General features: G+C 49.7%; 1 protein-coding gene across 1 annotated transcript in view; it reads left to right on the forward strand.

The window, feature by feature from the left end:
- The window catches only part of TBXAS1 (thromboxane A synthase 1), a 156,745-nt gene that overhangs the window by 106,507 nt on the left and 25,804 nt on the right, over positions 1-24,434 (forward strand). Inside the window, exons 8-10 of the mRNA XM_035021219.1 lie at positions 1,314-1,462; positions 3,609-3,739; positions 7,526-7,840. Coding sequence (XP_034877110.1) covers positions 1,314-1,462; positions 3,609-3,739; positions 7,526-7,840 — 595 coding nt within the window. The remainder of the gene's footprint in view (positions 1-1,313; positions 1,463-3,608; positions 3,740-7,525; positions 7,841-24,434) is intronic.

A 24,434-nucleotide genomic window follows, 5' to 3' on the forward strand; every position in this document is an offset into this window, starting at 1 on the left:
GCTGATTATCTGGCTTCCCCTCCAGTTGTCCTAGGCTAAGTTATGGCTTACAGCACAGGAGTAGGGTGAGCGAGGCAGGTCAGCCAGAAGCCGACTTGTTCCTATTATCATTGCTAATAAAGTAATAACATAACCATCACCAGCATTCAAATTCTGCCGTGGTGTTTACAAAATCCTCGCACACACTTTGCTCTCTGGTCATGAGCCGTGTGAGCTGGCTAAAGAGCAACTACGAAAGCAAAGTAAATAACTTAAAAACCCTGAATTCTTGGGCCGCTAGGATCAGAAGCAATCACATTCAGTAGGCAAACTGTTTTCGCTATAGTGGGACATGTGTAATCAATTGTAGGAATGTTTTCAATAAAGCAGTCAAAATAAAAGACGTCGTCTGGAGACGTCTTTTATTCCTTAACGATAAGCTGGTGGTGATTGAACCTGGAAGGAAAGGAGCTCCGTGTGTGCCCCCCCCCCCCCCCCGTCGAGCCACAAAAATAAGAACTTTTCGTTATAAGAGGATATGCATACCCCGTTGGTAGCTTTTCTTAGAAATAACTTCACCTGACTGCTCCCGCAAGATACCAAAATGGCCCTTCGAGGGCAGGTTTCCTGGAGCCGAAGAGGTTAATTTTTCTGGAGCTATTGCCAGACACTTTTCCTTCTGTTTGTTTCTAAAGTGCAACGCGTGTTTCCTGTAATAATATACATATGTTCATGAAGCTGGTCCCAAAGTTTGTCTTGTATTTATTCGAGTGTGAAGGGCCCTTGTTTTTGGTTTGTTACTCTTAGAAAAACTGCACAATCATTAGGAGGAAGAGGGGGACAAAGCTTATAAAACTAGACAACCAGGATGCCAATTCATCAGTCCCAACTTGCTCTGTATCAATTAACCACTCCATCCTGGCTTTGGACGGACTCTGCACAGCTTTGGGACGATACAGCATGGGCTTTGGGTCATCTGTTTCCCTCCTCCACGGGGAGGAAGATTTAGAGCATACTTCTGGGGATTTGACGGTGGCTGGTTGATTCAGGCTGCCCGAGGCCTGAGAGCCCAGGAAGTGATGCTCTCCTCGCCTCCCCAGTCTTCGTTGGCATCAGCCATCCGAGATGTTTTTGTGTCTCCTCTGGAATTCTGTTGCCATGCTCAAAGGATCCCATCCCGGGGCCGGGGGGGTGGGGGGCTCCTCTCCCGCCCCCTCACTTCAGCTCTGCAGGGAGCTTCCCTTTCCTGCAGGTAGACAGTGGAGCGGTGCCTCTTTAGGAGCGAGGCCAATGGCAGAGTCCTTCCCTAACCCAAATGGCTCCCTCTCCCACAGGTGCTACACCTGCTACACCACGGATGTGGTTGCCAGTGTTGCCTTTGGCACCCAGGTGGACTCCCGAAGGGCCCCCGAGCACCCCTTTGTGATGCACTGCAGGCGTTTCTTTGCATTCTCCATCCCCAGGCCTGTCCTGGTCCTGATCTGTAAGTACAGCTCCTGCCCGGGGCGGTAAGACCGGGGTCGGGCAAGCTGGCCGGGCCCCATGCCTGCGGGGTGGGCCCAGCAGCTCTCGGGGCTCAGCCCCCAGCACGAGCAAGGGGCACTCGAGGGGTCTCTGAGAGTCGCCCTGCAGGGTCCACCCCGCAGAGGCCTCATGCTCCTGGAACCAGCCGGGGCCACTCATTACCAAGGCAGGGAGCGCGGGCCTCTCTTGCCACTGCTGTAGGGAGGACCGTGCTGGGCACTTTGCTCGCGCTGCCTCATCCCCACTTTGCAGATGAGAAAACTGAAGCTTAGGAAGGCAGAGCTAAGGGGCACCTGGGTGGCTCAGTCGTTAAGCGTCTGCCTTCCGCTCAGGTCATGATCCCAGCGTCCTGGGATCGAGCCCCACATCAGGCTCTCTGCTCCGCGGGAAGCCTGCTTCTCCCTCTCCCACTCCCCCTGCTTGTGTTCCCTCTCTCACTATGTCTCTCTCTGTCAAATAAATAAATAAAATCTTAAAAAAAAAAAAAAAAGGCAGAGCCAAGATGGGAGCCCAAAGCCTTTCATTTTCTTATTTATCTATTTATGTATTTATTTATTTGAGAGAGAGCAAGTGAGCAAGAGAGAGAGAGCACGAGAGCAGGGTGAGGGGCAGAGAGAGAAGCAGACTCCCCGCTGAGCAGGGAGTCCGATGCAGGACTCGATCCCAGGACCCTGGGATCAGGACCTGAGCCAAAGGCAGACGCTTAACCGACTGAGCCACCTAGGCACCCCCAAAGCCTTTCATTTTCTACAACATATTCCTCCCCTCCAGCAAAATCCTCTTCAGAAGTCTTCTCCGCTGGAAGCCCGGCGCACAGCAAACTAGAAATCATACGTGAAGGGTGACTGGCAGGTTACCTAATGCCGTGGGGACGGGTCGATTTATTTTATTTTTATTTCAGAAGTGAGTTTTTGCCCTCTGGCCAATTCCGGCACCTTCTTGCTTTTATGGAAGTATTGAAGTGTTGCTATTGCTGTTATTGATTATTGCCCTAACTTCTAACCTTTCTGCTGGGCTGCTAAATTGTATTCATTCCTTGGTCAGTTTCGTTCCCATTTCTGAGCCCATTTCTGTGGAAGTCCCCAGCACCTGCATCAGCTCCTCACTGAAATTGTAGGAGGGGTCGCCAAGGGGGTCAAAGCAGCCTCCCTTTTGTCCTTCACCCCAGCCACCCCCTGGGAGCCGCTCCCCCGAGTCAGCTCCACCTGCCATGGACCACGGACACGGACACAGACACGCCCTGCGGTGGGTGGCTCCGCTGTCCCGCCCCAGCTACCCCTCCTCTCTCGGCCACTCTGAGCCCACCTCCCTGCTGCACCACAGCGGTTTGGACTCTGGCTCTTGGAAATGGGCAGAGTGTTCTGGGAGCTCCGAGGGTCCAGAACTACCCTCCCGATCCAGGTTCCCATGCAGTGCTGTGCACGGTGGGCCCATTGTCCATGCTGGGAAGCTGAGCTGACCTGAGGCCCCCTGCAGCAGCTCAGCCCCTCGACCTAGACCCTGCTCCATGAGAGGATAAGTGTCCCTGGCCCGGGGAGCCCCGCCAAGCCCGTGGCAGCAAAGGCACGGGGCCGCGCCTGGCACAGCAAGGGAGGTATCGAGGGGCCAGCATTCGTGCCAGCAGCGGCCTGGGCAGCTCTTAGGGACCGTTCCGGTGGTAGCTCCGGGGACAGTGACCCCGTGCGAAACAAATGCAAACGGCCAGAAAGTTAAGAAAGTAGATGAGCTTCCACCACTTGCTCAGATGGGAAACGTGGCCCATCATCTGTCCTTTCTTGATGGAATACGAAGACCTTGGGCCCTCCTATCTGGGACCTGGAAAACTAACTTCTAAGTATGAGATTGACTTCCTGGGGGCAAGAGGGAAGTGCGGATTCAATTGCGCAGACACGTATGGAGTGCTTACAACGTGCAAGGGACAGTGAGGCGTGGGGAGGTGGAATCAGGCACGGGCCCTATGGGAAAGCTCGAACCGAGGGGAGCCCCCCTTGCCTTCAGGTGACTCTAAGTCAAGGCCGGGGTCTGCCTCCCGGGCAACAGGCATTGGATAGCTCCGGGTTACTGCCGCCCTGTTTTCAGCGTAGCTTTTGTTTTTCTCTTTCAAGTATCATTTCCATCCATAATGGTCCCACTGGCCCGGATTTTGCCCAGTAAGAACCGAGATGAACTGAATGGCTTTTTTAACAAACTCATTAGGAATATGATTGCCTTGCGGGACCAGCAAGCGGCAGAAGAGGTAAGGGATCTTAATAGGACACGGCGTGGAAACGGAACGGGGCCTAATGTGGCACCGCGCTCCCTTCCCTGTCTCTTGCCTCCCAGCCCCGCACACCACAGCACGCTGGCCTTCAGCAGCCACCGCTTAGAGCTTTCCAGGGCACTTGAAGGAAAGGAGAAGGGGTGAGGAGGGGCGAACATGGAAGAGAAAGGTGAAGACGGTGGGGGGGGGGGGGGGGGGGACGGTAGAGAGAAGCCCAGAGCAAATTGTCCACATTTTGACATGGATGCCCCCCCAAATTCATGGCCTCTCTATTTCAAGCACCGGCAACATCAGCCCCAAAGAATTTTCTAGGTAAATGTGCCAACATGGACTTTTCATCAGCATATTCTTTCTACTGAAAGTCGGCAAGGTGCAGTTTTACAGCTTGAAGAGCGTCCGCAGTAGGGAGGAGCCTGGGCAGCGGGCAATTAACCGCCCCCCCCCCCCGACTGGCTTTCGGCATGGAGGATGTGGCTACAAAGTTTGGGGCGGAGGGCTCGCTCGTGTGTCATCCGAGACCCAGAGATTTCTTTCCTCCTTAAAGATTTGCACCATGTTTGGTGCATAGTGGGAATCCAGGAAATATTTGTTGTTTGAACTTGGCTGAGAACAGAAATAGGACTTTCCAGGGTTTGGAAAATAATTTCACTGTTGGATACACTCATGCATGTGTAATGCTATTCTTTAAGGGCCTCACTGCATTCAAGAAAGTTGCTTTAAAAGGAAAAAACAGGGCTAAAACGTCTTCTCGGGAACCGACTTGTGCGAGCTTTGAGAGAGTAGCTTGAAAGACTGGCTCAGAGGGATTAACAAGGGACGCCGTGAGATCCCGTAGTTGCGCCATTGGGCCCAGAATGAGATCGGGGGGCCAATTAGTGGCTGGATGCACCAGCAGCAGCCTCGGCCAGCCTGGCTTCCCCCTCTGGAGACTGGGAAGCAAAGGTGTCCCCGTTCAGAAGGCAGGGCAAGGTGTATAGAAGCTCCCGGCCCCTTGGGGCACACACCATCGTGAACTCCACTCGATGCCCTTGGAGGTGTGGGAAGAATCCCCTCACTGGTATCCCTGGCCCGGCTCCGCCACCTAAAAGGACAGAATGTTCTCATCCGGGTTCCTGCGTCTCCAGAATGAGGATGAAGCCTGGGGAAGGAGCGGTGAGGAAAGCTGCATTTTCAAAACCTCAGCATTGCTCTGAAGGGCTTCCTGATGACAGTTTTCTCACACACACCCCCGCCCCTCCCCCAGCCTGAAACCCACAGGCTGTGGAATCAGGCTGAAAATTCTAAAACGGTTGCGCCGAATGGCTTACTAAGAGGTGAGGGGTTTATTAAAGATCCAATTACTAGGATTGCCTCGAGCTCTTCCTTTTATAAACTCGAGAGCTGTTTGTTTCAAACAATGAGCTGATCTGAGAAAAACCTCCCAACCACAAATCCAGGACTGCCCGTGTCAAGACAGAGCTATATGGTTACTAAGAAAACTTGCTTTAAACCCATCTAAACTCTGTAGACATTCCATCAAGCAGATGTGTGTTTGCGCAGTGGAAAATGCAGCACAGATGTTAAAAGGTAAATATTTTTCTAAGCTCTAGCCGATGGGTGGATTAGACACCTACATCTATCAGGGTGCGTACTTTTCTTGGGTATAACCATTATAACCATAAAGCCGCTCTGTTTCGGTCCTAAATGGGCACTGTTCAAATACTGTCGCTGATGCAGTGCAAATTCAAGAAACGCATCTACACTAATGCTCTTCTCTGGCGCCCAGGCCCCAGAGAGCAGCCCTTTCAGCCGGCCTTGGTAGCTGGAGGTGAAAACAGATTTCTGCCATACCCGATGGCCCTCTAGCAGCCTGTCTGAGCAGGGATGAGGGGAAAGGGTGCCAGCCCCGGCTCTACCACTGGAAAAAGCCGCCGGAGCTCTCCCACCCGCCATCGTCCCCGTCCCCCTCCAGCAAAACACCGGGGAGCCGGAGAGACAACTCCGTGGTGCCCCAAGGAGATTAACACTCCCCCAGCTGACAGGCCTGGCAATGCTCACCCAGGAGCCAAAGTAACAGAAGGTACTCCGCTCACACACAGTGCCCTGCCCTGTCCCGACTCTGGCCCCTGGGACCAGGGCTGGCAGTGGAGCCCCAAGAGCCGCCCCAATGTTGGCCAAGCATCAGGAGCGAATAGGGGGAAAGCCAGCCCTTGAGGATGCCGCCTGGAAATCGGAGTGAGCAGGGCCAGGGTGGCAAGAGACAACCAACTGTGGCTCAGCTGAGCCGGCCGGCAGGATACCGAGGCCTTCGCTCCCGAGACGCAACGTTCTTGAGGCCCACAGGCTTAGCTGCGAGAACCTGCTGGAATCTCAGGCGATGTCCTGCAGGGTCACAGAAGCTGGGAAGCAGTCAAGCTACAAAGGCCTCACGCCCCAAGGCTCCCGCCCCAAATAGCGTGCGCTCGGAAGCAAATCCAACACAGCCTTTCTCAAAACGCGTTTACTGCGTCACATTGTTCTTCGCGGGGTTGTTTATCACAGGCCTAACAGGTGCTCAGCACCACATCAGGCCAGGGGTGGGCCACACGGTCCTGCCCTGGACGTGTTTATGCGCTCACGGAGGAGAAAAAGCAACAACACGTAACAACCATCTTACGAGATGGGATTCAGTGCTGACGTGTGGGCCATCGATTATTAATGCGATAGAAATTCAGAAGCCAATGAATTGAGCACACGCCGCACCAAGTAAAGGACTTTGAAATCACAATCTGTTTCTGCTGGTGGTTCTGACACCCTCCCTTTCCTGGTCTGGGCCCATAAACTTCAGAAAAGAGTAACATACTGGTTGTCACTCATCACATTAACACACTTTTCGAAGAAGGGATATGCAGGGGGGTGGTACACTTTGTCAATGCGAAAGCAAGACGGAAAGCTTCTATTGTTACAATTAGTGGTAGTGAAAAACATAAAGAATATGCAAATTGCTGATAAGGAAGGTAGGGGAAGACGGTAAGAAAGCTCTAAGCACTTAAATGGGGTAGGGGATCAGTGGGGAAAAAGGGACCCGAGGGTGGGGGTGGTCTTTGAAGACGAGCTTCCCCAAGGAGCAGCTCTGTCAGCTTCCTACTTAGTGTGAGGGAAGTGTGTGGCCACCCGTCCGAGCCCTGAACGGTGCATAAGGGAACAAGGGAGCACACGCTTTGGTTTAAATCTGTATGATGTTTTAATTGTTTTATTGTTGGAAAACCAAGCAGCCAACCAACAGTTCAAACATGTATAAAGTAAAAAAAAAAAAATCAAAGCCCCCCCCCCGCGCCCGGTTTTCCCACCTCCTCCAGCTCACTGTGAGCCTCTGGGTATAGATGTTGCTACACATTTTCTATGCATGAACAAATACGTGTAATTATATATATTGCACATGTACCGCTTTTACAGAAATGAGATTCCACTGTGCGTATTGTTCTGCAACGTGCTCTATTTTTTCTTTCCCAAAATGGCTTAACATGTTTCCCAATCAGCCCAGATAGAAGGGCCTCATCCTTTTTAATGGCAGCGTCACCCTCTGCGGTTTGCTGCACCTAAGTCTGAGAACCAGTGCCGTGTAAGGGAATTCGGGGCTGCCAGGTTCTCGCCATCTCAGAGAAGCCCGCGGTGAGGGTGCTGGTTCCCATCAGGCTCAAGCCCATTAAAGGCTATGCGTGCAGGTCTTCTTCTTCTGAGCTCCAAGAAATCTCACTCGTGTGACTCAAAGGCTGGAATGGGTATTTTTCCTTCTGTCCGTAGAGGCGGAGAGATTTCCTCCAACTGATCCTGGATGCCCGACATTCTGCCACCTCTGTGGGGGTGGACAGCTTTGATATGGTCAGACAAATCTTCTCCTCCACCGACTGTGCCGCGGGTCCCTCCCAGCCACACCAGCCCGGCCGCCTGTCCAAGCCACTGACCGTGGACGAGGTTGTAGGCCAGGCCTTCATCTTCCTCATCGCTGGCTACGAGATCGTCACCAACACGCTCTCTTTTGCCACCTACCTCCTGGCCACCAACCCTGACTGCCAAGAGAAGCTTCTGACAGAGGTGGACTGCTTTAATGAGAAATACGTGAGTACAGTCATCCATGCGAAATCCGCAGGACACATGATTTTGTGTTGGTAGAAGTGAAACTTAATGATATTGATAACTTCCTCGTGAAAACCACATTCTAAGTTTATAAGATGAAATTGGGCTGTTTTGCACACATTCTCCACCTCTCTGGGTGAGGAAGTAAAAGGACGTGTTCAGAACAACAGAAAAAAAGAAAAAAGAAAGAAAAGAAGGTGTCTTGTACATATACTTCACCGTCTGGGGCCTTCCGTGAAACCAGGCCTGGCTCGGGAGGCTCAAAGTCTTAGCTGCAAGTGAGGGAGTGAGGGTCACGGGGCAGGGACTGGAAGGAGGTGTGGCTTCCCAGGGCTCTGGCTGTGGAGTCAGCACTCTCTCTGCGGGGCAGGTGTGAGGCAGGAAAGGGAACCGAGTCCTAACTTGCAGGAGCAGACAGAAGGATGGGCCAAGCCAAAGCAGGAATGAGGACGAGGGCTGTAAATGGAGTGAGGTGAGATGGGGCTGGTCAGCGCTGAGTCTAGATTCTGGATATTCCTTCTAGATGAGCCTCCTCTTTGGAGAATTTGAAGCAAACTTTCAGGGGTGCTGAGCGAGGCAACTTTAAGACCTCATATTTTTCCAGATGCTTTTGTGTGTATTGCTTTGACTTACTAGTTGTTAAAATCATTTTTAAAATCTGTGCTTTTAAAGGGAAGACCACCCTAAGAGACTTTTTTCTATTCCATTCTGATACAATTATTACACTCACAATTTGGGGGAGGTGGCCTGTTGTTAGAATCCTTAGAAACTTTTTATAGATATTGAGCTGAAAACTGCTTTCCAGAAAATTCTACTTCTTTATCCCACTGGGGAAGTAGATGTAAGGTCAGCCTTTCTTCACCAAGGCATTTTTCAAATATTTTGTTATTTCAAATATTTGAAAACTTCATTAACTGTGTTCCTAATTGCCTCAACTTCGGGCTCATCACGAGCTTATAGTCCACTTCAAGTTCCACACTGTTGTGACATCTGCCAAGCCAGGTCTCCACCATCCACTGCGTATACAATTGATTTTTTTGAGCCTAGATGCAAGAGTTTGTATTTATCCTTATTATTGCTCAAGTCAGTCAAAATAATTTTGAATCTTGATTTTGCCATCTGTCATATTAGCAATTCTTCCAGCTCTGTGTCATCTGAGACTTGCTAAGCATGCCTCCAGTTCCATCCAAGTCATGGATTAAAATGTTGAACAGAACAGGGCTTCCCTCCAGGTTGACATTGATCCATTAATCAATATTCTTTGGGCATGGAGTCTCCATAAGCCATGCATCCAAATAACCCTACTACCTATTCCCACCACCCATCTTATCCTGTTTCATGGGTAATTGTGGTGTTTGTCTGTTTGTCTGTCTGTCGGTTTGTTTGTTTGAGGAGGGACCCAAGATGACAGGGGTACATTACTGCAAGAGAAATAAGGGGAGCTAAAGGGCATATCTATGAGGATACATTTAATGGCACATAACAAAACCCAACCCAAACTGATTTAAGCAAAAAAAAAAAAAAAAAATGGCGGCGGGGGTGTGGGGGGAGTACTTATCAGTACAGATCACTGAACAGCCTAGGAATAGATGTGGCTTCAGGTCCCAGTGTCTTCTTGGTTGTGCATCCTTAGTCACGGCCCCATTCTCGTGTGCTTTCCTCTCAAAGTCCAGGCAGCCTGCCAAGAATGTCTAGGACTCCAGCAGGCCTCCTTGCTCATTACCAAGAGAGAAAAGAATTGGTGGCCCCAGATTCTCAGCAAGAGTCTTCAGGTTCACTCTGGTCGGGATGCTTAGGTCACTGCCCGTTCTGGAACCAACTATCATGGCCATGGGAATGGGGGCGTAGAAGGGCTTAAGCCGGTCAATCCCACCCCTGGAGTCAATCATAACCATGTCATAGGACTGAGAACTCAGGAGAGCACATGCCAGAGGGAGCTCTGGCTGCTATCCCAGGAAAGCAGTAAAGGCAATAAAGGGAATTCACCCCCTGGTCTCAAATAAACCAGGACACAGGTCAAACTAAAGACTTTCAAGCACCTAGAGAGTGGTCAGCAGTGTGGGAGACAGGGCGGTGGGTTGAAGAGGGGGCAAGAGTTCTAGGAAGTAGAAGTCATGATCCTCACCTTCAGGAAATCTAATCACCAATTGAAAAAAAAAAAAAAATAATGTCTATGAAAACAATACCTCCCTCCCAAATGACACCCTCCAGGGCAATAGAAGGCAGCAAATGATCAAGTCTAGAAAGTGTGGTGTCATTTAGAGAGCTGTGGGGCCCTAGGAGTCTGTCCCACCAGCTACATCATAATTGTATCCGGTTATGTTCCTCGACCACAAGGACACAAGGACTGTTACTGGCTTCCATTCAGAGGCCCTCGCTCACGCAACCCCTTACCTCTGACATAGCCTTAACCGACCATGACCTCAGGGAGGGTGATACTTTATCACCAAACCCCAGCTTCCTTCCAATCCCCCCAACCCCGGGAGAACCACCTTCCCTGGGGCTGTGCAGAATGTCATCAGGCACCGAGACCCCACAGGAAAATAAACAGATTCTGGTAGGTACAGTTTCTCAAACGTTCATGTACAGAAAAGCCTCTGGGAAGATGGTTTAAAATGCAGATGCCAGGGCCCTTTCCTCATAGGTTCTTATTCTGTAAATCTGGGCCAGGGCCTAGGAACCTGCATTTTTTTGTTTTTTGTTTTTAAAGATTTTACTTATTTGACAGAGAGAGACACAGCAAGAGAGGGAACACAAGCAGGGGGACTGGGAGAGGGAGAAACAGGCTTCCCGAGGAGCAGGGAGCCCGATGCGGGGCTCGATCCCAGGACCCTGGGACCATGACCTGAGCCGAAGGCAGGCGCTTAGCGACTGAGCCACCCAGGCGCCCCTGGAACCTACGTTTTAAATAAACATAACCAGGTAATTTTGATACAGGTGGTCCCTGGTTCCACCTTGAGAAGTCAGTCCTAGACTCTCAGGGTCCAGACCCCTCTCCTAAGAAGAAACAGGGTCCAAAGTCCTGCCCCAGCCATGAAAGATACCCCCCCCCCACCACAAGCCAGGTCATTTTCTTTCTCCAGGTCATAGTTGGGACTGTCTCTGAGAGATGGGAATACATAGGTGTTGTCTTTTTTAAAAAATTGATTTGACAGTTGTTTTAATAGTTAGGTGTTGCACATGGTACCCACTCAATGAGTATTTGTAGGTTCTTTTTTTCTCCTTCCTCCCTCCCTCCCTCCCTCCATTCCTTCCTTCCTTCCTTTCTTCTTTCCTTCCTTCCTTCCTTCCTTTTCCTTCTTTACTATAACCAGAGTTCTGTTAATATGGGCCATCTGTCAGGACACGGAAATGCAGATTAGATGTTCACACATTTGATATTTTCCTGAAAATTTGCATGTAGAGTATGACTTGTTATAATTTTCCTGTTGCTTTTCATGCAACAAATATTTCTTGAGTGCCAGTTAATGCCAGACTCAGGCCCCAGACCCTACACCCAAGGATGCTCTGACCTAGCTCTTCCACGATGCCCCTGGAGAGCCCCACACACCTCATCCAACGGTTTCCCTTGTATTTGTCAATGAGATCGCTGGATTTCAGCTCCAGAGTTTCTTTCCTCTGAGCCGTATCCTTTTATAGCAATGCCCTATGAGAATCCAATGAAAGCTGTGTCCCTCTCCCCAAGAACAAAAGTGTGTATGTGCACTGTATCAGTCGGGATTCTTTCTGTTAATAGTGATAGAAAACTTAACTCAGATCAGCTGGGGAGTTTATTGACCCACATAACAGAAAACTCCAAAGAGGAGATCTACCTTCAGGTATGGCTTGATACAGGGGCTCAAACTCTATCACTGGAACCCAGGTTGTTCTCTCTCCCCATCTTTCAGCTCCATTCACTCTGGGCATACTCCATTTGCAGACAGGATCTGCCCTAGTGGTCTCAAGACAGATGTGGAACCAGTATTTTGAACAGTCTTGACCTAAGTGAGGTACAAACATGGAAACATTTCGTGTTTTCTCCAATTATTTCTTTTAAATGTGCTCTGATGAATCTCCTTTTCCCTTTCCTTGATGATACCTCCAATAGATCTCAAAGATTTCTGGTCACTTTTAGGCATTGGAAAGTCCAGACTAGTCTGGTCCAGTTTAAAACTTCAGTCTCAGATCCAATTTCATGTCCTTCCATCTCCTTAGCTCAGGCTGACCCGTGGCCTGAGGAAGCTGCCCTGGGGAGGGCCAGTGGTCTGTTTTCTCACCCTCCTTCCTGTCCTTGCCCTGCCCCACCTGGGCCCCCTTCTCCCAGCGTTGGGGCCTTCTAACAGATCCCCCATTCCTACGTAATGGAGGCTTCTCTCAGCACCTCCCCCACAGTGGCCTCTGGGATGGGGCCCTGGAGGAGTCGTTCAGAGCACTCCTGGGACCTCCCCACTACACAGCTCACTGACAGGGTGGGGCTGCCAGTTCCTGCCTCATGCCGCTGGGTGCTGGCATCTCCTGGCAAGATGGCTGGCTCTGAGCTTCCATGCCTTCCTCAGCATCCACGTGGCCCACGGGATACGCACACTTTGGCCACACCAACGGGGCTGCCCCCTCCCTCTGCCCTGACATCTCTCTCCGGTTACTTTTCCTCTGCTCAAATAGGTTGGGGGGGGGGGCGCAAATGAGCAATTCTGCTGCATCCGCAGGTGAACGAACTGGAGAATGGAATGCCAGGCTCAGGCTCTATGGGTGTCCTATCCCAGACCCCATCCCTTGGCGGGCCCAGGGAACACTCTTCTCTAAGCTGATGACTCCTAGCTCTGACAAGTGTTCCTTAAAACCCTCTAATCTTTCCATAGGCTGATGGGGGCGGGGGAGGGGGCTATTGCAGAGCTGGTTCAGGTCCGGCAGGAAGCAGCGAGAGTCTCCTTCTCCTAAGTCTCAGCGGAAGTCTCCTGCATCTCATTGAGAGCGACTGGGCCGTGCCCACCCCTCAACCAATCACCGGGACCGAGGGGAATCGGACGCTCTGATTGGCGCAGACCTGGGTCCCCTGTCCCGTCCCTGGAGCTGGTGCCTGGGTGAGGCCTCCTCCAACCACTCAGACCACAGATGGGGGAGCGGTGGATGCCCCGAACCCCTTCTCTTGGGACGCGGGGAGAATGGCTGTTGGGTGCAGAAAACAGTGTGTCCACCCAAGTACACAGAATCCGCAGTCCCCAGATTAGAGGCTCCGAATTTCAAATCTCTTGTTATGCAATCACACACTCCTTCCCGCTGGATTTTTAAAACCCAGCTTTCCAGAGTCACGGGTGTAAGTCCAAGAGCACCTAGAGCCGCTTGCTCTTTCGACTTCTGAGTCATGTGTCCCGCCTGCTCTTGTGTACTTCTTGTAAACGGTGTGGCTGCTTCATACCAAGCATCCTGTGGTTTCCACGGAGCCAGTCAATGCTTCCTTTTCGGTGAGAATGAAGTCCTGGCTGGCGGCTGGCCTCACGGCATCCTTTGCCAGTCAGCACTCGGCTTGTAGCGGAACTAAACTTCTGGCAGTCATAAGGATACTGGAAGGTCTTCCCTCACTGGTGAAGATGATCTTGGCCCACCTTTTACAGCTCACACGCTCCATCTCCCGCCACCTGTTCTGACCCAAGTGGCCTTGATGTCTTTCTCCTTTTGGGGTTCGGATTTCTGTTTCCATTTATAATATGGTTATAACCCACTTTATAACTCATGCCTCTTAGGTTGCTTCATTCCAGGGACACATGTGTTTTCTTCCAAATCATCTGGCTTTGGAATTTGGTCTGGCTTCCCTCTCATCCCACCACCAAAATCCAGCTTAAAACTTGCTCTCTCAAGTCATCCGATCTCTTGGAGAACTCTCTCTCTCTCTCTGCCCCCATGATTCCTTCGTCATACTGAGGGGGAGGTACTCTCACTAAATTCAGGCATTGAGGAGCAGGGAGGGGTTTGTACCCCTCGTAAAATTGAGAAAGCACACCAATTGTTTAATAAGGCCTTCGTAATGTAGATGCTTCATTGTGTTCTCCAATATCTAATTTTGAAAAGGACGAGAGGAAAAAAAAACAGCTTCTTTCCATATAAATTGTTTTTGCTATAGCTTTAGCACTTTATGTGGAAATTATTGACTTTTGATCTGGCCAAACCATTCTCTTTTCTTCTCTTTGGTGCTGGACTGTGCCAACCAGAATTTATGACCCATTTTCCTTCTGTTTAATTGTTGTTATAAATCTGCTGTGCAGAACCCAGTTGTAAATTTATCACAAATTGGGCTGGATTGATATACAACCTCTCTTTAGGATAATTTGAACACAGTTGTGCCTTAGAAGGAAGGCCAGATTCTTAAAACTTCTCTTGAAGAGTTGCTTTGTAACCATTATAAATATCTAATTAAAATACAACTTACTCTTTCAGGGCACCTGGGTGGCTTAGTTGGTTAAGCGACTGCCTTCAGCTCAGGTCATGATCCTGGAGTCCCTGGATCGAGTCCCACATTGGGCTCCCTGCTCTGCGGGGAGCCTGCTTCTCCCTCTGACCCTCCCCCCTCTCATGTGCTCTCTCTCTCTCTCTCATTCTCTCTGTCTCAAATAAATAAATAAAATCTTTAAAAATAAAATAAAATAAAATACAACTTACTCTTTCTTTTTCTCTGAAGGATAAAAGCATTCCATGCTGGGTATTTCAGCTGATTAGCTCATGCTGCTAATGTGAGCAAGGTTGAGGATTTGTTCCTTGGAAAAGCCAGGGGATCTCAAGGGGTAAAAAAAAAAAAAGCATATTCTGTGGCCACACACACACACAAAAAAAGCCATTTTGCCCCCAACCAGCTGTTTCATAAATATACATCCTTTGTCACAGGAGGAGGGTTGGGTGAAAAAATGTGAGTAGCTTAACACAAATCTCACCCTCACTATGGGAAAAAAAATGTCTCCCAATTTGGATCCTACCAAGGGTGATATTCAGGGTCATCTTCACACAAGGAGTAGGGCATGGTTGACTTTAAGATTGAAGTGAAAAACTCAAAATGGGTTTTTCCCCATCGGGCAGGTTTCTCCCCTTTGCCCAGGTCCTGCTGTCCAACAATTGAGGAGGAATAAACTTAGGTGTCCTCTTCAACTCCCTCACCCGGCCACATGGGGCTTAGTGGTGCATCTGAGCCCTTCCCTAGAGATCCTGCAATAAACAGAGCACAGAGCCGAGAGGTACAAGGAAAGAGGCAGAGACTCAGGACAGCCTACAGCCCTAAAGTCGAACCGAAATCCAAAGACCAGAGCAGGGACACCAGCATGGCGAGATTTGTGGTAAGAGACCACTAAAATTTCGTGGCGGGGCCTGAGACTCCACGTTTCCGACAAGGTCCCAGGGGATGCCAATGCCGCAGTCCGCGGCCCACGCTGCGAGCAGCCAGGTTCCAGAGCCCATATCCTGCGTCTCCCCCGGTTGTACTGGAGGTGGCAAGTCCTTATTCCTCAGGAGAAAGCGCGGATACTCCCCAATAATTTGCCTTTTGTTAAGAAACTCAAACAGTTGCAAAAGCATTCCAAAAAAGAATGATGCCACGCTCACTTTACTGAGTGGGAGAGAAAGTGATGTGGGGTATCACCCAATCCTGAGAATGTCTTCAGAAGTGTACTGCCTATAATCCTAAAATTAGCTTGCTTCCTTCAACAGTTTTCTCCAGGCTGGGAAGCTAGGGAGAGCGTCTGGGTTGATGTGAAGTCATTTTCCAGGCAGATGAAGGGAGTAACCGGAGCCTTCTCTCAGGATGCACATGTAGACTGGAAACCTATCATATCCAACAGTTCCCATCAAGCTGGATCTTTTAGGGAGGGAGCTCCCCTAGACCAAATGGTGAGTTAGTGGATATGGTAGCTATAAGAGTCCCCAGTTAAGAGTCCATGTAAAAGTATTACAGTCAAAGAGAATCTCCTCGATGCTCTTCCCCTGGGGCCTGGATTTCACTGCAGGTGCAGGAGCTGCAGTGGGGGGAACCTTGGAACGTGTCCAACTTGCCCACTTCCTGTCCTTCGTTCTGGAAGCATCTGACCTACAGAATGAGATCCTCTCACCCTTCCCTGGCATCCCTGTAGCTAATATTAGAGCCCAGAAGTCTTGGTGGCCTCCGAGAGAGGCCTCTCTGGGCGTGTCCCTAGAATGCCATCCCAGAAGTCATCATTTGTGGCCACTGCTGGGAAAGTACCAGCTCCGGGAAGGAAAAGAGCTCAAGACAACTCAAGAGTCACCAGAGCAGGGGGACCCATCGCCCTGGATCAGGTGGCAGGCCCAGTTTTTAACTGCCCATGTGATGGTTGGGTACACACAATGATCTTCGTGATCCAGGTCACCTGCCCACGTCTGCCCTGGGGACACCTGCAGGAAGGCAGGGACCGTGTGTGCCGTGTACCAGTGCTGCCCAGTGCCAAGGCCTTCCTGCACCACCCGGGGCTCCAGGCTCTTCCCCACGGCCAGGAGGTGCCCCCAGCCCAGGCCCACGTGCCACCGAGGAACCTCACCTGCCCTGACTTTGAGCTGCTCCCCTGAGCCTCAGCAGTGACCACCGAGCGCCAGGCCTCGTGCCATCCAGAACTCCGAGAAGCTCCATCGCCCCTTCCTGGCTTTCCTCCCCTCTCGTCCTGCCCCTTTTCCGTCTCCTCTCCTCTCTCTCCAAACTTCATAACAGCATTTAATCTCCTTGCCCTTGTCCTTATTCTGGTCCTAGTTCCCAGATCAGGGAGACACAGAAGCTTCCCTGCTCCACCTCCTGACCCGCTGCCCACGTGGGAGCCCCTGGCCACCCCTGAAGCCTGTAATTTTGTACAGTGATATCCCGAATGAGGGCAGTGGGGGCAATCAAGTGAGAGGCAGGCTGGAGAGCAGAAAGGACTTGCAAATGTTTTTCCTATGCTGCCAGGCTTAACACTTCAGCATTTTTAATTTTTAGCAATTAATGCTCCAAGCCACCACCGCCCCCCACCCCCCTCTTCCCCCAGCCCCGAGGCCCCGCAGAGCGATTCTGTCTTGGCAGAGGGAGAGGCGACCTGCAAGGAGCGGCTCCTCAGGGAACAGGCCACACCAATCAGCATATATTTGGTGCCTTTCATGTGGCAACTCCGAGTATTTTATATCCAATATCTGGGCCTCTGGAGGGGCCAAGCTTTGCTAAGCAAATAAGCTGGTGGGGTCAGTGCACATCAATCCAGAAAAGCAAGAATTAAAAATAAACTTGGGAAAGTGGACTCCACAGGTGCAGCTCGGTGTTCTGTGGGGTCCTCTTGGCACTGAGCTAGATTCTCAACTGAGTGGCTCGTTTATGTAACTATTGCTCACATTATGGGCTCTTCAAACATCAGAGGGATGGGTTGTATTCCCAACAATTAGCTTTTGGAATAAAAGAATAAACACATGCACTTTTTTTTTTTTTAACTTCACTGGACTCTATCGACCAAAGCCTCTTTGACGCCCATGGAGCAGGGACCTCAGAATGGCATCCGCCGGTGCAAACTTAAAGACTTCTGCTCCTTTTTCCATCCACCCATCACTAGGCTTAAGACCTCACCATTTGGAGGTCCTTCCTTTGTTCCAACACAGTATCCATTATTAAAATGCCCCTTACTCTTGGAAAGAGGCGGTATAATCAAGTCCCCACAAGGATAGGAGCCCCACGAGAGCGAGGACTCGTCTGCTTGGCACAGTGGTACCTCCCAGAGCCTCCAACAGTGTCTGGCCCCTAGGAGGCTCATGACGGATAGGCGTACGACGAATGAATGAACTAACAAATGTCATGACGTTTGCCCCTTCTTTTCTAAGTGCAGATGAACTGAAAGCAAATTTGAGTGGGGGAAGTGTAGGGAGGTATGCGGGAGGTAACGTGGTTATTTCACCCCGGAAGGGAGGACGTAGATGGGAGTCAGAGAGACAAGGCCACCACCGAGGAAGATGCAGGCAGATGAAGGCAGCATGAGTTGAAACCTGCCTTGGTTCATTGCCCACCCGCTTGCCTACTTGTTGTCTCTCAGCTCATGGCCTTTGTCTACTAGAGTCAGCGAATCAGTAGCTTCTGCCTGGGGGCTACTTCCACACTCACTAGTCGCCAGTGACTGGGCATCTCACAGATGGAGAGAGAATATGGGAAAGTGGGGAGTCAGGAGAGAATAGGGACCTTTCTTTTTTTCTTTTTTTAAAGATTTTATTTATTTATTTGACAGAGAGACACAGCGAGAGAGGGAACACAAGCAGGGGGAGTGGGAGAGGGAGAAGCAGGCTTCCTGCGGAGCAGGGAGCCCGATGCGGGGCTCGATGCGGGGCTCGATCCCAGGACCCTGGGATCATGACCTGAGCCAAAGGCAGACGCTTAACGACTGAGCCACCCAGGCGCCCCAAATAGGGACCTTTCTAAACGGTTTGCTTGTGGCCCAGACATTCAATTTACTCTGTTTTCTGGTAAAGTCTTTGTTGCCTTGGCACTGTAGGAAGCATTATGTTTTATTTTGGGTGTTTTGCATGTGTTGCATTTGTTTTTTGGTTTTGGGGTTTTTTTTTAGCATTTTTGTTTTACAGTTGAATATGGGATGTGTGAAGAGAGCAACCACACGAGCCTGTTAGCCCAAGCATATGAATATGCCAGATCAGAAAGGAGGCTTGACTCCCCTATGAATTGCAATGGGTAAGGTTTATAAAGTTAAGCACTTAGAATTCTGTCTTTAAAATTTAAATATTTAGATTGGGTCTCTAGGACACAAAAGGCAATGCCTGTTTCTCATTCGCTTAATTTGATTTTTTTTTCTTTCTCGTGGCACAACTTGTTTTTCAAAGCCTCGTTCCTTGAACGTTCCCTATAGGAGGAATGTAATTAAACTCCACTGGCCTCCCCCTGCTGGGCCCGAACTGGGGCCAGAGCTGTAGGAAGCATAAAACAGATACCCCGCGAAAAGAATCCTTATTATAAAGATGAGAAGAGAATCAACTTCCCTCTGGTTATGAACAAGCAGCTTTAGAAAGCCACCCAGGCTCTTTTTCGCAATGGGCCTAGTCTCCAAGACATTTTAATTAGTAATTTAAGACTGGAAGGCAGAGGATAAACTCCTCACCTCCTTAGCTATAGGCAAGAACTTCAACTCGTTGAGAAACTGGTTCAAGTGGCTGAGGAGGAGGGAGGTCCGGCGGAGGGGAGGATGCTTCGTGGAAAAGCACAACTTTTTCATGAAAATGGCATAACTAGGTATCCTGGCCTCGTCAGTCACTATTTGGGGGTCCTGCTCCTCAAAGGCAGTTCTCACTGCTGGCTGGCGACAGGTGCCGCATCTTGGTGGTTCACCTGCTTGGTAGCAGGGTCCAGAAGCTCTCGCTGGTGGCGGGGGGCTCCCCATCACATTCAGACTTTTCTCTGACCAAGGAGCCCAAAAGAGGGGACCCCGGGACCTGGGTGCCAATGGCACACATGGAAGCACCAAGCTGCCACCCCCTGGCAGTGTGACATGGAGGACTGGCATAATAATCTCTGTTCCTCAGTCTTCCTGTCTGTAAAGTGGGGATAACAACAGTACGTAGCTTGTAAAGTTGTCTTGGGGATTAAGTGAATGAACCCAGGTATGATTCTGGGCGCAGGGCCTTTGGACAGACATATTCTATTATCATACCCCTTTCTGTGCCTCAGTTTCCTTATCTGTGAAAGGAAGAGACCGAACCAGACTTCTTTGCTGTTTATATGCCATACAAAATTCGACTCTCACAACTTTATGAAGTAGAACTACCACCATCCACATTTAATCGATGGGGGAAAAGGGGCTGGATCAGTCAGGGATCTCCAGAAGAGCAGAACCAATGGGGGAAGAGGAGAGACAGACAGAGGTCTTAAGGAGGGGACTCATTTGACTGTGGGGCTGGCAAGTCCAAAATCCTCAGGGCAGTCTGGAAACTCAGTCTGGATTCGATGCTGCAATCTTGAGAGAGAATTTATTCTTCTCCAGGAAACCTCAGTTTTTGCTCTCAAGGCCTTTAACTGATTGGCTGAGGCTCATCCACATCATCAAAGGTAACCTTTACTTCAGGTCAGTTGATGGTACGGTGTCAGCCAAGAAAATCTTCATGAGCACACTGAGATTCGTGTTTGATTAAATATAGTACGGTGGCCTGACCAAGTTGGCACGAAAGACTCACCATCACAGAAGCATCAAGAAGATAACTTGTCAAGGGTTACACACGAGGAAGGGGCCCAGCTTGGACTGGAACTCGCGTCTCCTGATGACTTAGTCTCCGTTCTTAGCATTGTCTCTCGTGTTCAGTACCTCTGAAGGAGTTGCTCAATCCTGGGGTGCCCTGCCTGAAGGCGTGGGTCAGTCATGGCTCCAGCCCTTCTAGAAAGGGGGACTTCTGGGCTACCTCTTGAGGGGGAGGCTTATAGCTCTGTCTGCCACTTCAATGGCGCTGAGATGTCAACTGTCCGAGCAGATGGGGGCACACACCCCCATCTGGCACCTTCGTCTACACCATCTTTGGCCTGTCATCCTGGCTCTCTGCCCTAAGAATAAGTTTTCCTGGAAGGTCTTGGGTTTATGGTGGTTTTCCCCCCTCATTCTGGGACTTTTTCAAGGCCCATTCTCTGAGTCCATAAGTGCTCTTTCTCCGTGGCCCACACAGTGCAAGATGAAGAGTATACTGGCAGCTTCTTCGCTGACCTGCCTCCCTGGATGCCCACCCCCTGCAGCAGGAATATTCCTGAAACAAACATCATATCCCAGGGCTTCTCTCTCCCTCCACAGACACCGTTCTTGGTGCTTTTCTCATATTTTTTTTTGACACTGATCCTGTCTCCTTTATTGTAGAAAGTTCTCCAGCCATCCTAGGCTCTGTCTTTGGGCTCCATGGCCCTGGAATTTTTCCATTAGTTGCATTTCCTTGTGGTTCATTTTTGTTGTGTTCTTTGGTGAAGAGCATGAAATGTGCATCTGAGACATTTGTCTTGCAGCCTGATTACCAACCCGGCCCTCTCCTGTTCTTGACTGTGCCACAGTCTCCAGACTTGATGCTCTCCTGGCTGGGGCCAGCCATTAACTGCTGCAGAGTGCCATTTTCCTCATCCTGAGACTGAAGGTACTGCCTGCCCTCTGTCTCAGAAGGATGCTCTCCTTGCCCGACTCCTCTGTGATCTGCAGTTGCTCCCCCCTGAGGCCTACAGAGTGCTCCCCAAATTCCCTGAGTCTCTGAATGAAGTAGACTGAGGCCTAGGCAGAATCTGACTTCAGGCAACTAGAGACCTCTTAGCAGTTCCTTCTCCTATCCACGCGGCCGCTGGAACTGAGGGCCACATGCGAATCAAGGCCCAAGAGCCGCCAGGGGTATTCCCTGTCCTTGAGAACTTACTAGAAACCACAGATGTTTGGGATCCACCTCCAGCGATTCTGATGTAGTTGGCCTGCAGCAAGGCTGGGCATCATGCTTCTTTAAAAGTCCCCAGATGGGGGGCTTCTGGGTGGCTCAGTCGGTTAAGCGACTGCCTTCAGCTTAGGTCATGATCCCAGGGTCCTGGGATCGAGCGCTGCGTTGGCCTTCCTCCTCAGTGGGGAGTCTGCTTCTCTCTCTCTCCCCCTCTGACCCTTCCCACCACTCATTTTCCCTCTCAAATAAATAAAATCTTAAAAAAAAAAAGTCCCCAGATGATTCTAAGCTGCAGCCAGGCTGAAGAGCTGTTGCCATATTCCCATGAGGTGCATCTGCAAACTTAGCTTTAACAGTGACCTTGGGTTACATAATTAAGGACAGGACTAACTTTGTAAATATTCTGCCTAATTACTGGACTTGCTTTTTACTTTTTTGGAAGTCACTCATTTGGTCACCAGGAAGTAGTGGGTTTTCTGTGACTGTATTGCAGTATAGACCCGGCCCATCCAGAGAGCCCAGAAACAAGGCCCTGCTGGCAAGAGCCAGGAGGTGCTGGCCTCGAACACTCAGCAGACCGGCCTCTTTGAAGGCACCTCTTATGATTATGATCCTTAGACCTGGAGGATCCCAAGCCTGGAGGTCATCGGGTCTGTGTCCCACCTCCAGGGGCAGGAGGGGCTGTTTCTCCATCTTCTGGACAAGACAAGTGAGGCCCAGGGAAGTCCCTAGACCACACATTATCTCAGAATAGAGGGGATGTGTTTCTGACTGCCCAGAGCACGCCTCTCTCCTCTCTCTCTCTCTCTCTCATCCTCTCACCTTTCTCTGAAAAGCTCCTTTAATGATTCCCTAAATCAATGATTTGTAGGCCAGAAAGCTACTAATGATGTGGTCACCACCATCATCATCCTAACAGTAACCATTTATGGAGCTCCATAACTATTCGTAATCATTTTCCGTGTTAAATAAATCTGACCTAACTCTGTAAAGAAGTGGGCCCTACGAATCAAGATTATTACGTAAATTAGAAATCACCTACAAACAGCAAACGCAAGTGTCTTAAGTTCCATGACACGAGTCCCCATCTGTCAGTTTTGTTTCTGGGCTTGAGTCACTGTGAGTCACTCACACAATTTCAGGGGATTCTGTCTGTCTTCCTTAACTCAGTCTCGAACCTGCGGCCAGTTGTAACTCTCTGCTCTTTATGTGAGCTATGTTAAAGGTCAGCTTCAGAAACGCCCCGTTCCCAATCTGTTTTCACCAAGGAGTGATCCTTTGAGATCAAGTATTCAATATCAAGTAATATTGATAATCATGATGGATAATAAGAAGAATTACTATTCATTGAACACATGTTCTGCGCCTGGTCCTGGGCCAAGCAATTCTAACAACCAATTCAATATGTCTAAATATAGAAAATATTTCCTTAAAGATTAGGAAGTTGAAACTCGGAGATTAAGTGAATGGCTCAAGGTGGAAACCGAGCCTAAATCTGAACTCAGATCCACTAGCTCCCAGTTCCTTGGTGCCGTCTTGCGAACGACCAGTAGGTCTATGGTAGATTGTTCTATGAGAGCAGATGGTTGTCCAAAGTGGGTTAGCACACATTCGGACACATTCATGACCATCGTGTTCGCCCTGTGATAACCAGGTCTCTCTCAGGATGTCGCAAAGTTCCCAAAGTCCTTTCTCCTCCTCTCTTGGGTGGTCCTCTCCTTTTCTTCTGCCACCAAGTACCTAAGGTCATTATCAGAATAAATGGCATTTTCTACTTAGATCTTTGGCTTTAAGGAACTAAGAAATCCTAATAAATCAAGATGTGTCAGACTTCCCCATAAAAAATTAATTAATTTACTTCAACAACCAATAAACAGATCAAACAACATAAAAATCTATAGCAAAAGAAAGAAAACCCTAAGCCAAGAAGTATATGGTTTCTTTTTACTTAACATCTGATAAATTTACATTTTCCTCCTCTGCCCTTGGGTGTCTTAAACTAAAATTCTATTGATATTTCCATGTAAAACTATTTTTTTCTACGGAAAATCCACCATATCAGAATCCCTCTGTTCATTCTGTTTATTGGGTTTCAGACAGACAGTTTCTCTCCTCGGGAATAATTCGTATGTCAAACCTGTCATTTAACATCGTATCTGGTAGCATTTTTCTCCCCGCCCCTCAAAATTTAGCTTAAAGCCCACTTAATAAGGTTTGTGGGTATCCTGACAAACACCCTTCTCAGGCTCCATGAGATTTCTGGTGAGGCAGGCTGTGATCCAGCAAAACAAACCCTGTCCCATTGCGGGCATCTAAACAGTGTCCGGATCCATGTCCAGACCTGTTCTTCTTCTCCACAACAGGAGGAAAGGATGAAAACACCACCCATGCCTCCAAATCTGACTTCCTATAGCAAACTTAGCCTTTGCAGCTGCAACACCCGTTTCTTCTGATTAGTGCATTCACTTCCGTGTGAGTTAGGTGAAGGGGTCCGTCAGCTTAATCCCTCCCTGCTGGTGCTCCATCTTGGATAGTAATTTCCAGAAAGGAGCACCTCCTCCTAGTTGTCCGGGTCGGCCCATTAGAGACCTCTGTCTTCTCAGCCGGGAAAGGCAGTGACCAAGAAAAAGCAACAGACTGCCCCCTCTAGGGATTTGTCTTTCTCAGCCGTTTTCAGAAAATCGGGAGTCAGCAACCTTAGAAAGAATTCCATATCCTATCGAGTCCTCCCCCTGCTCTTCCTCCTCCTCCTCGCCCTTCTCCCTCTCTTCCTCCTTCCCCTTTGGCTGCTCTTAGGCAGATGACACGCTTCTGCTTGCTGGCCCCTAGACAAGCTCAGCTGTTGGCACCATGAGAACAGTGATCTGCCATCATATCCAAGCACATAGTAGGTGCTCAATGCTGGATGAATGAATGAATGAATGAATGAAAGCTAAAGCTGAAAGACACTTAGAGACCATGCAATCTAATCCCTTTGTTTTGCAGATGAGGAAACTGAGGCAGGGGGCTTTAGGAGACCACCCAGGATCACACTGTTTGGGTGTGGTTTCCTGACTCCAGGCCTGTGCCTGTCACCCTCTCGGCTAAGACCAAGCGTCGCCAGGGTGCCCTTGCCCCTAACCAGAGTCTGCATTTGTGGTGGGAGAGCAAGCATGGTGTAGGCCCCCACCCCCACCCCCAGCACGACAGTGTCTGTATTTTCTCT

This window comes from Mirounga leonina, unplaced genomic scaffold (assembly GCF_011800145.1).
Source record: "Mirounga leonina isolate KUSES-001 unplaced genomic scaffold, KU_Mleo_1.0 Mir_174, whole genome shotgun sequence".
NCBI lineage: Eukaryota > Metazoa > Chordata > Mammalia > Carnivora > Phocidae > Mirounga > Mirounga leonina.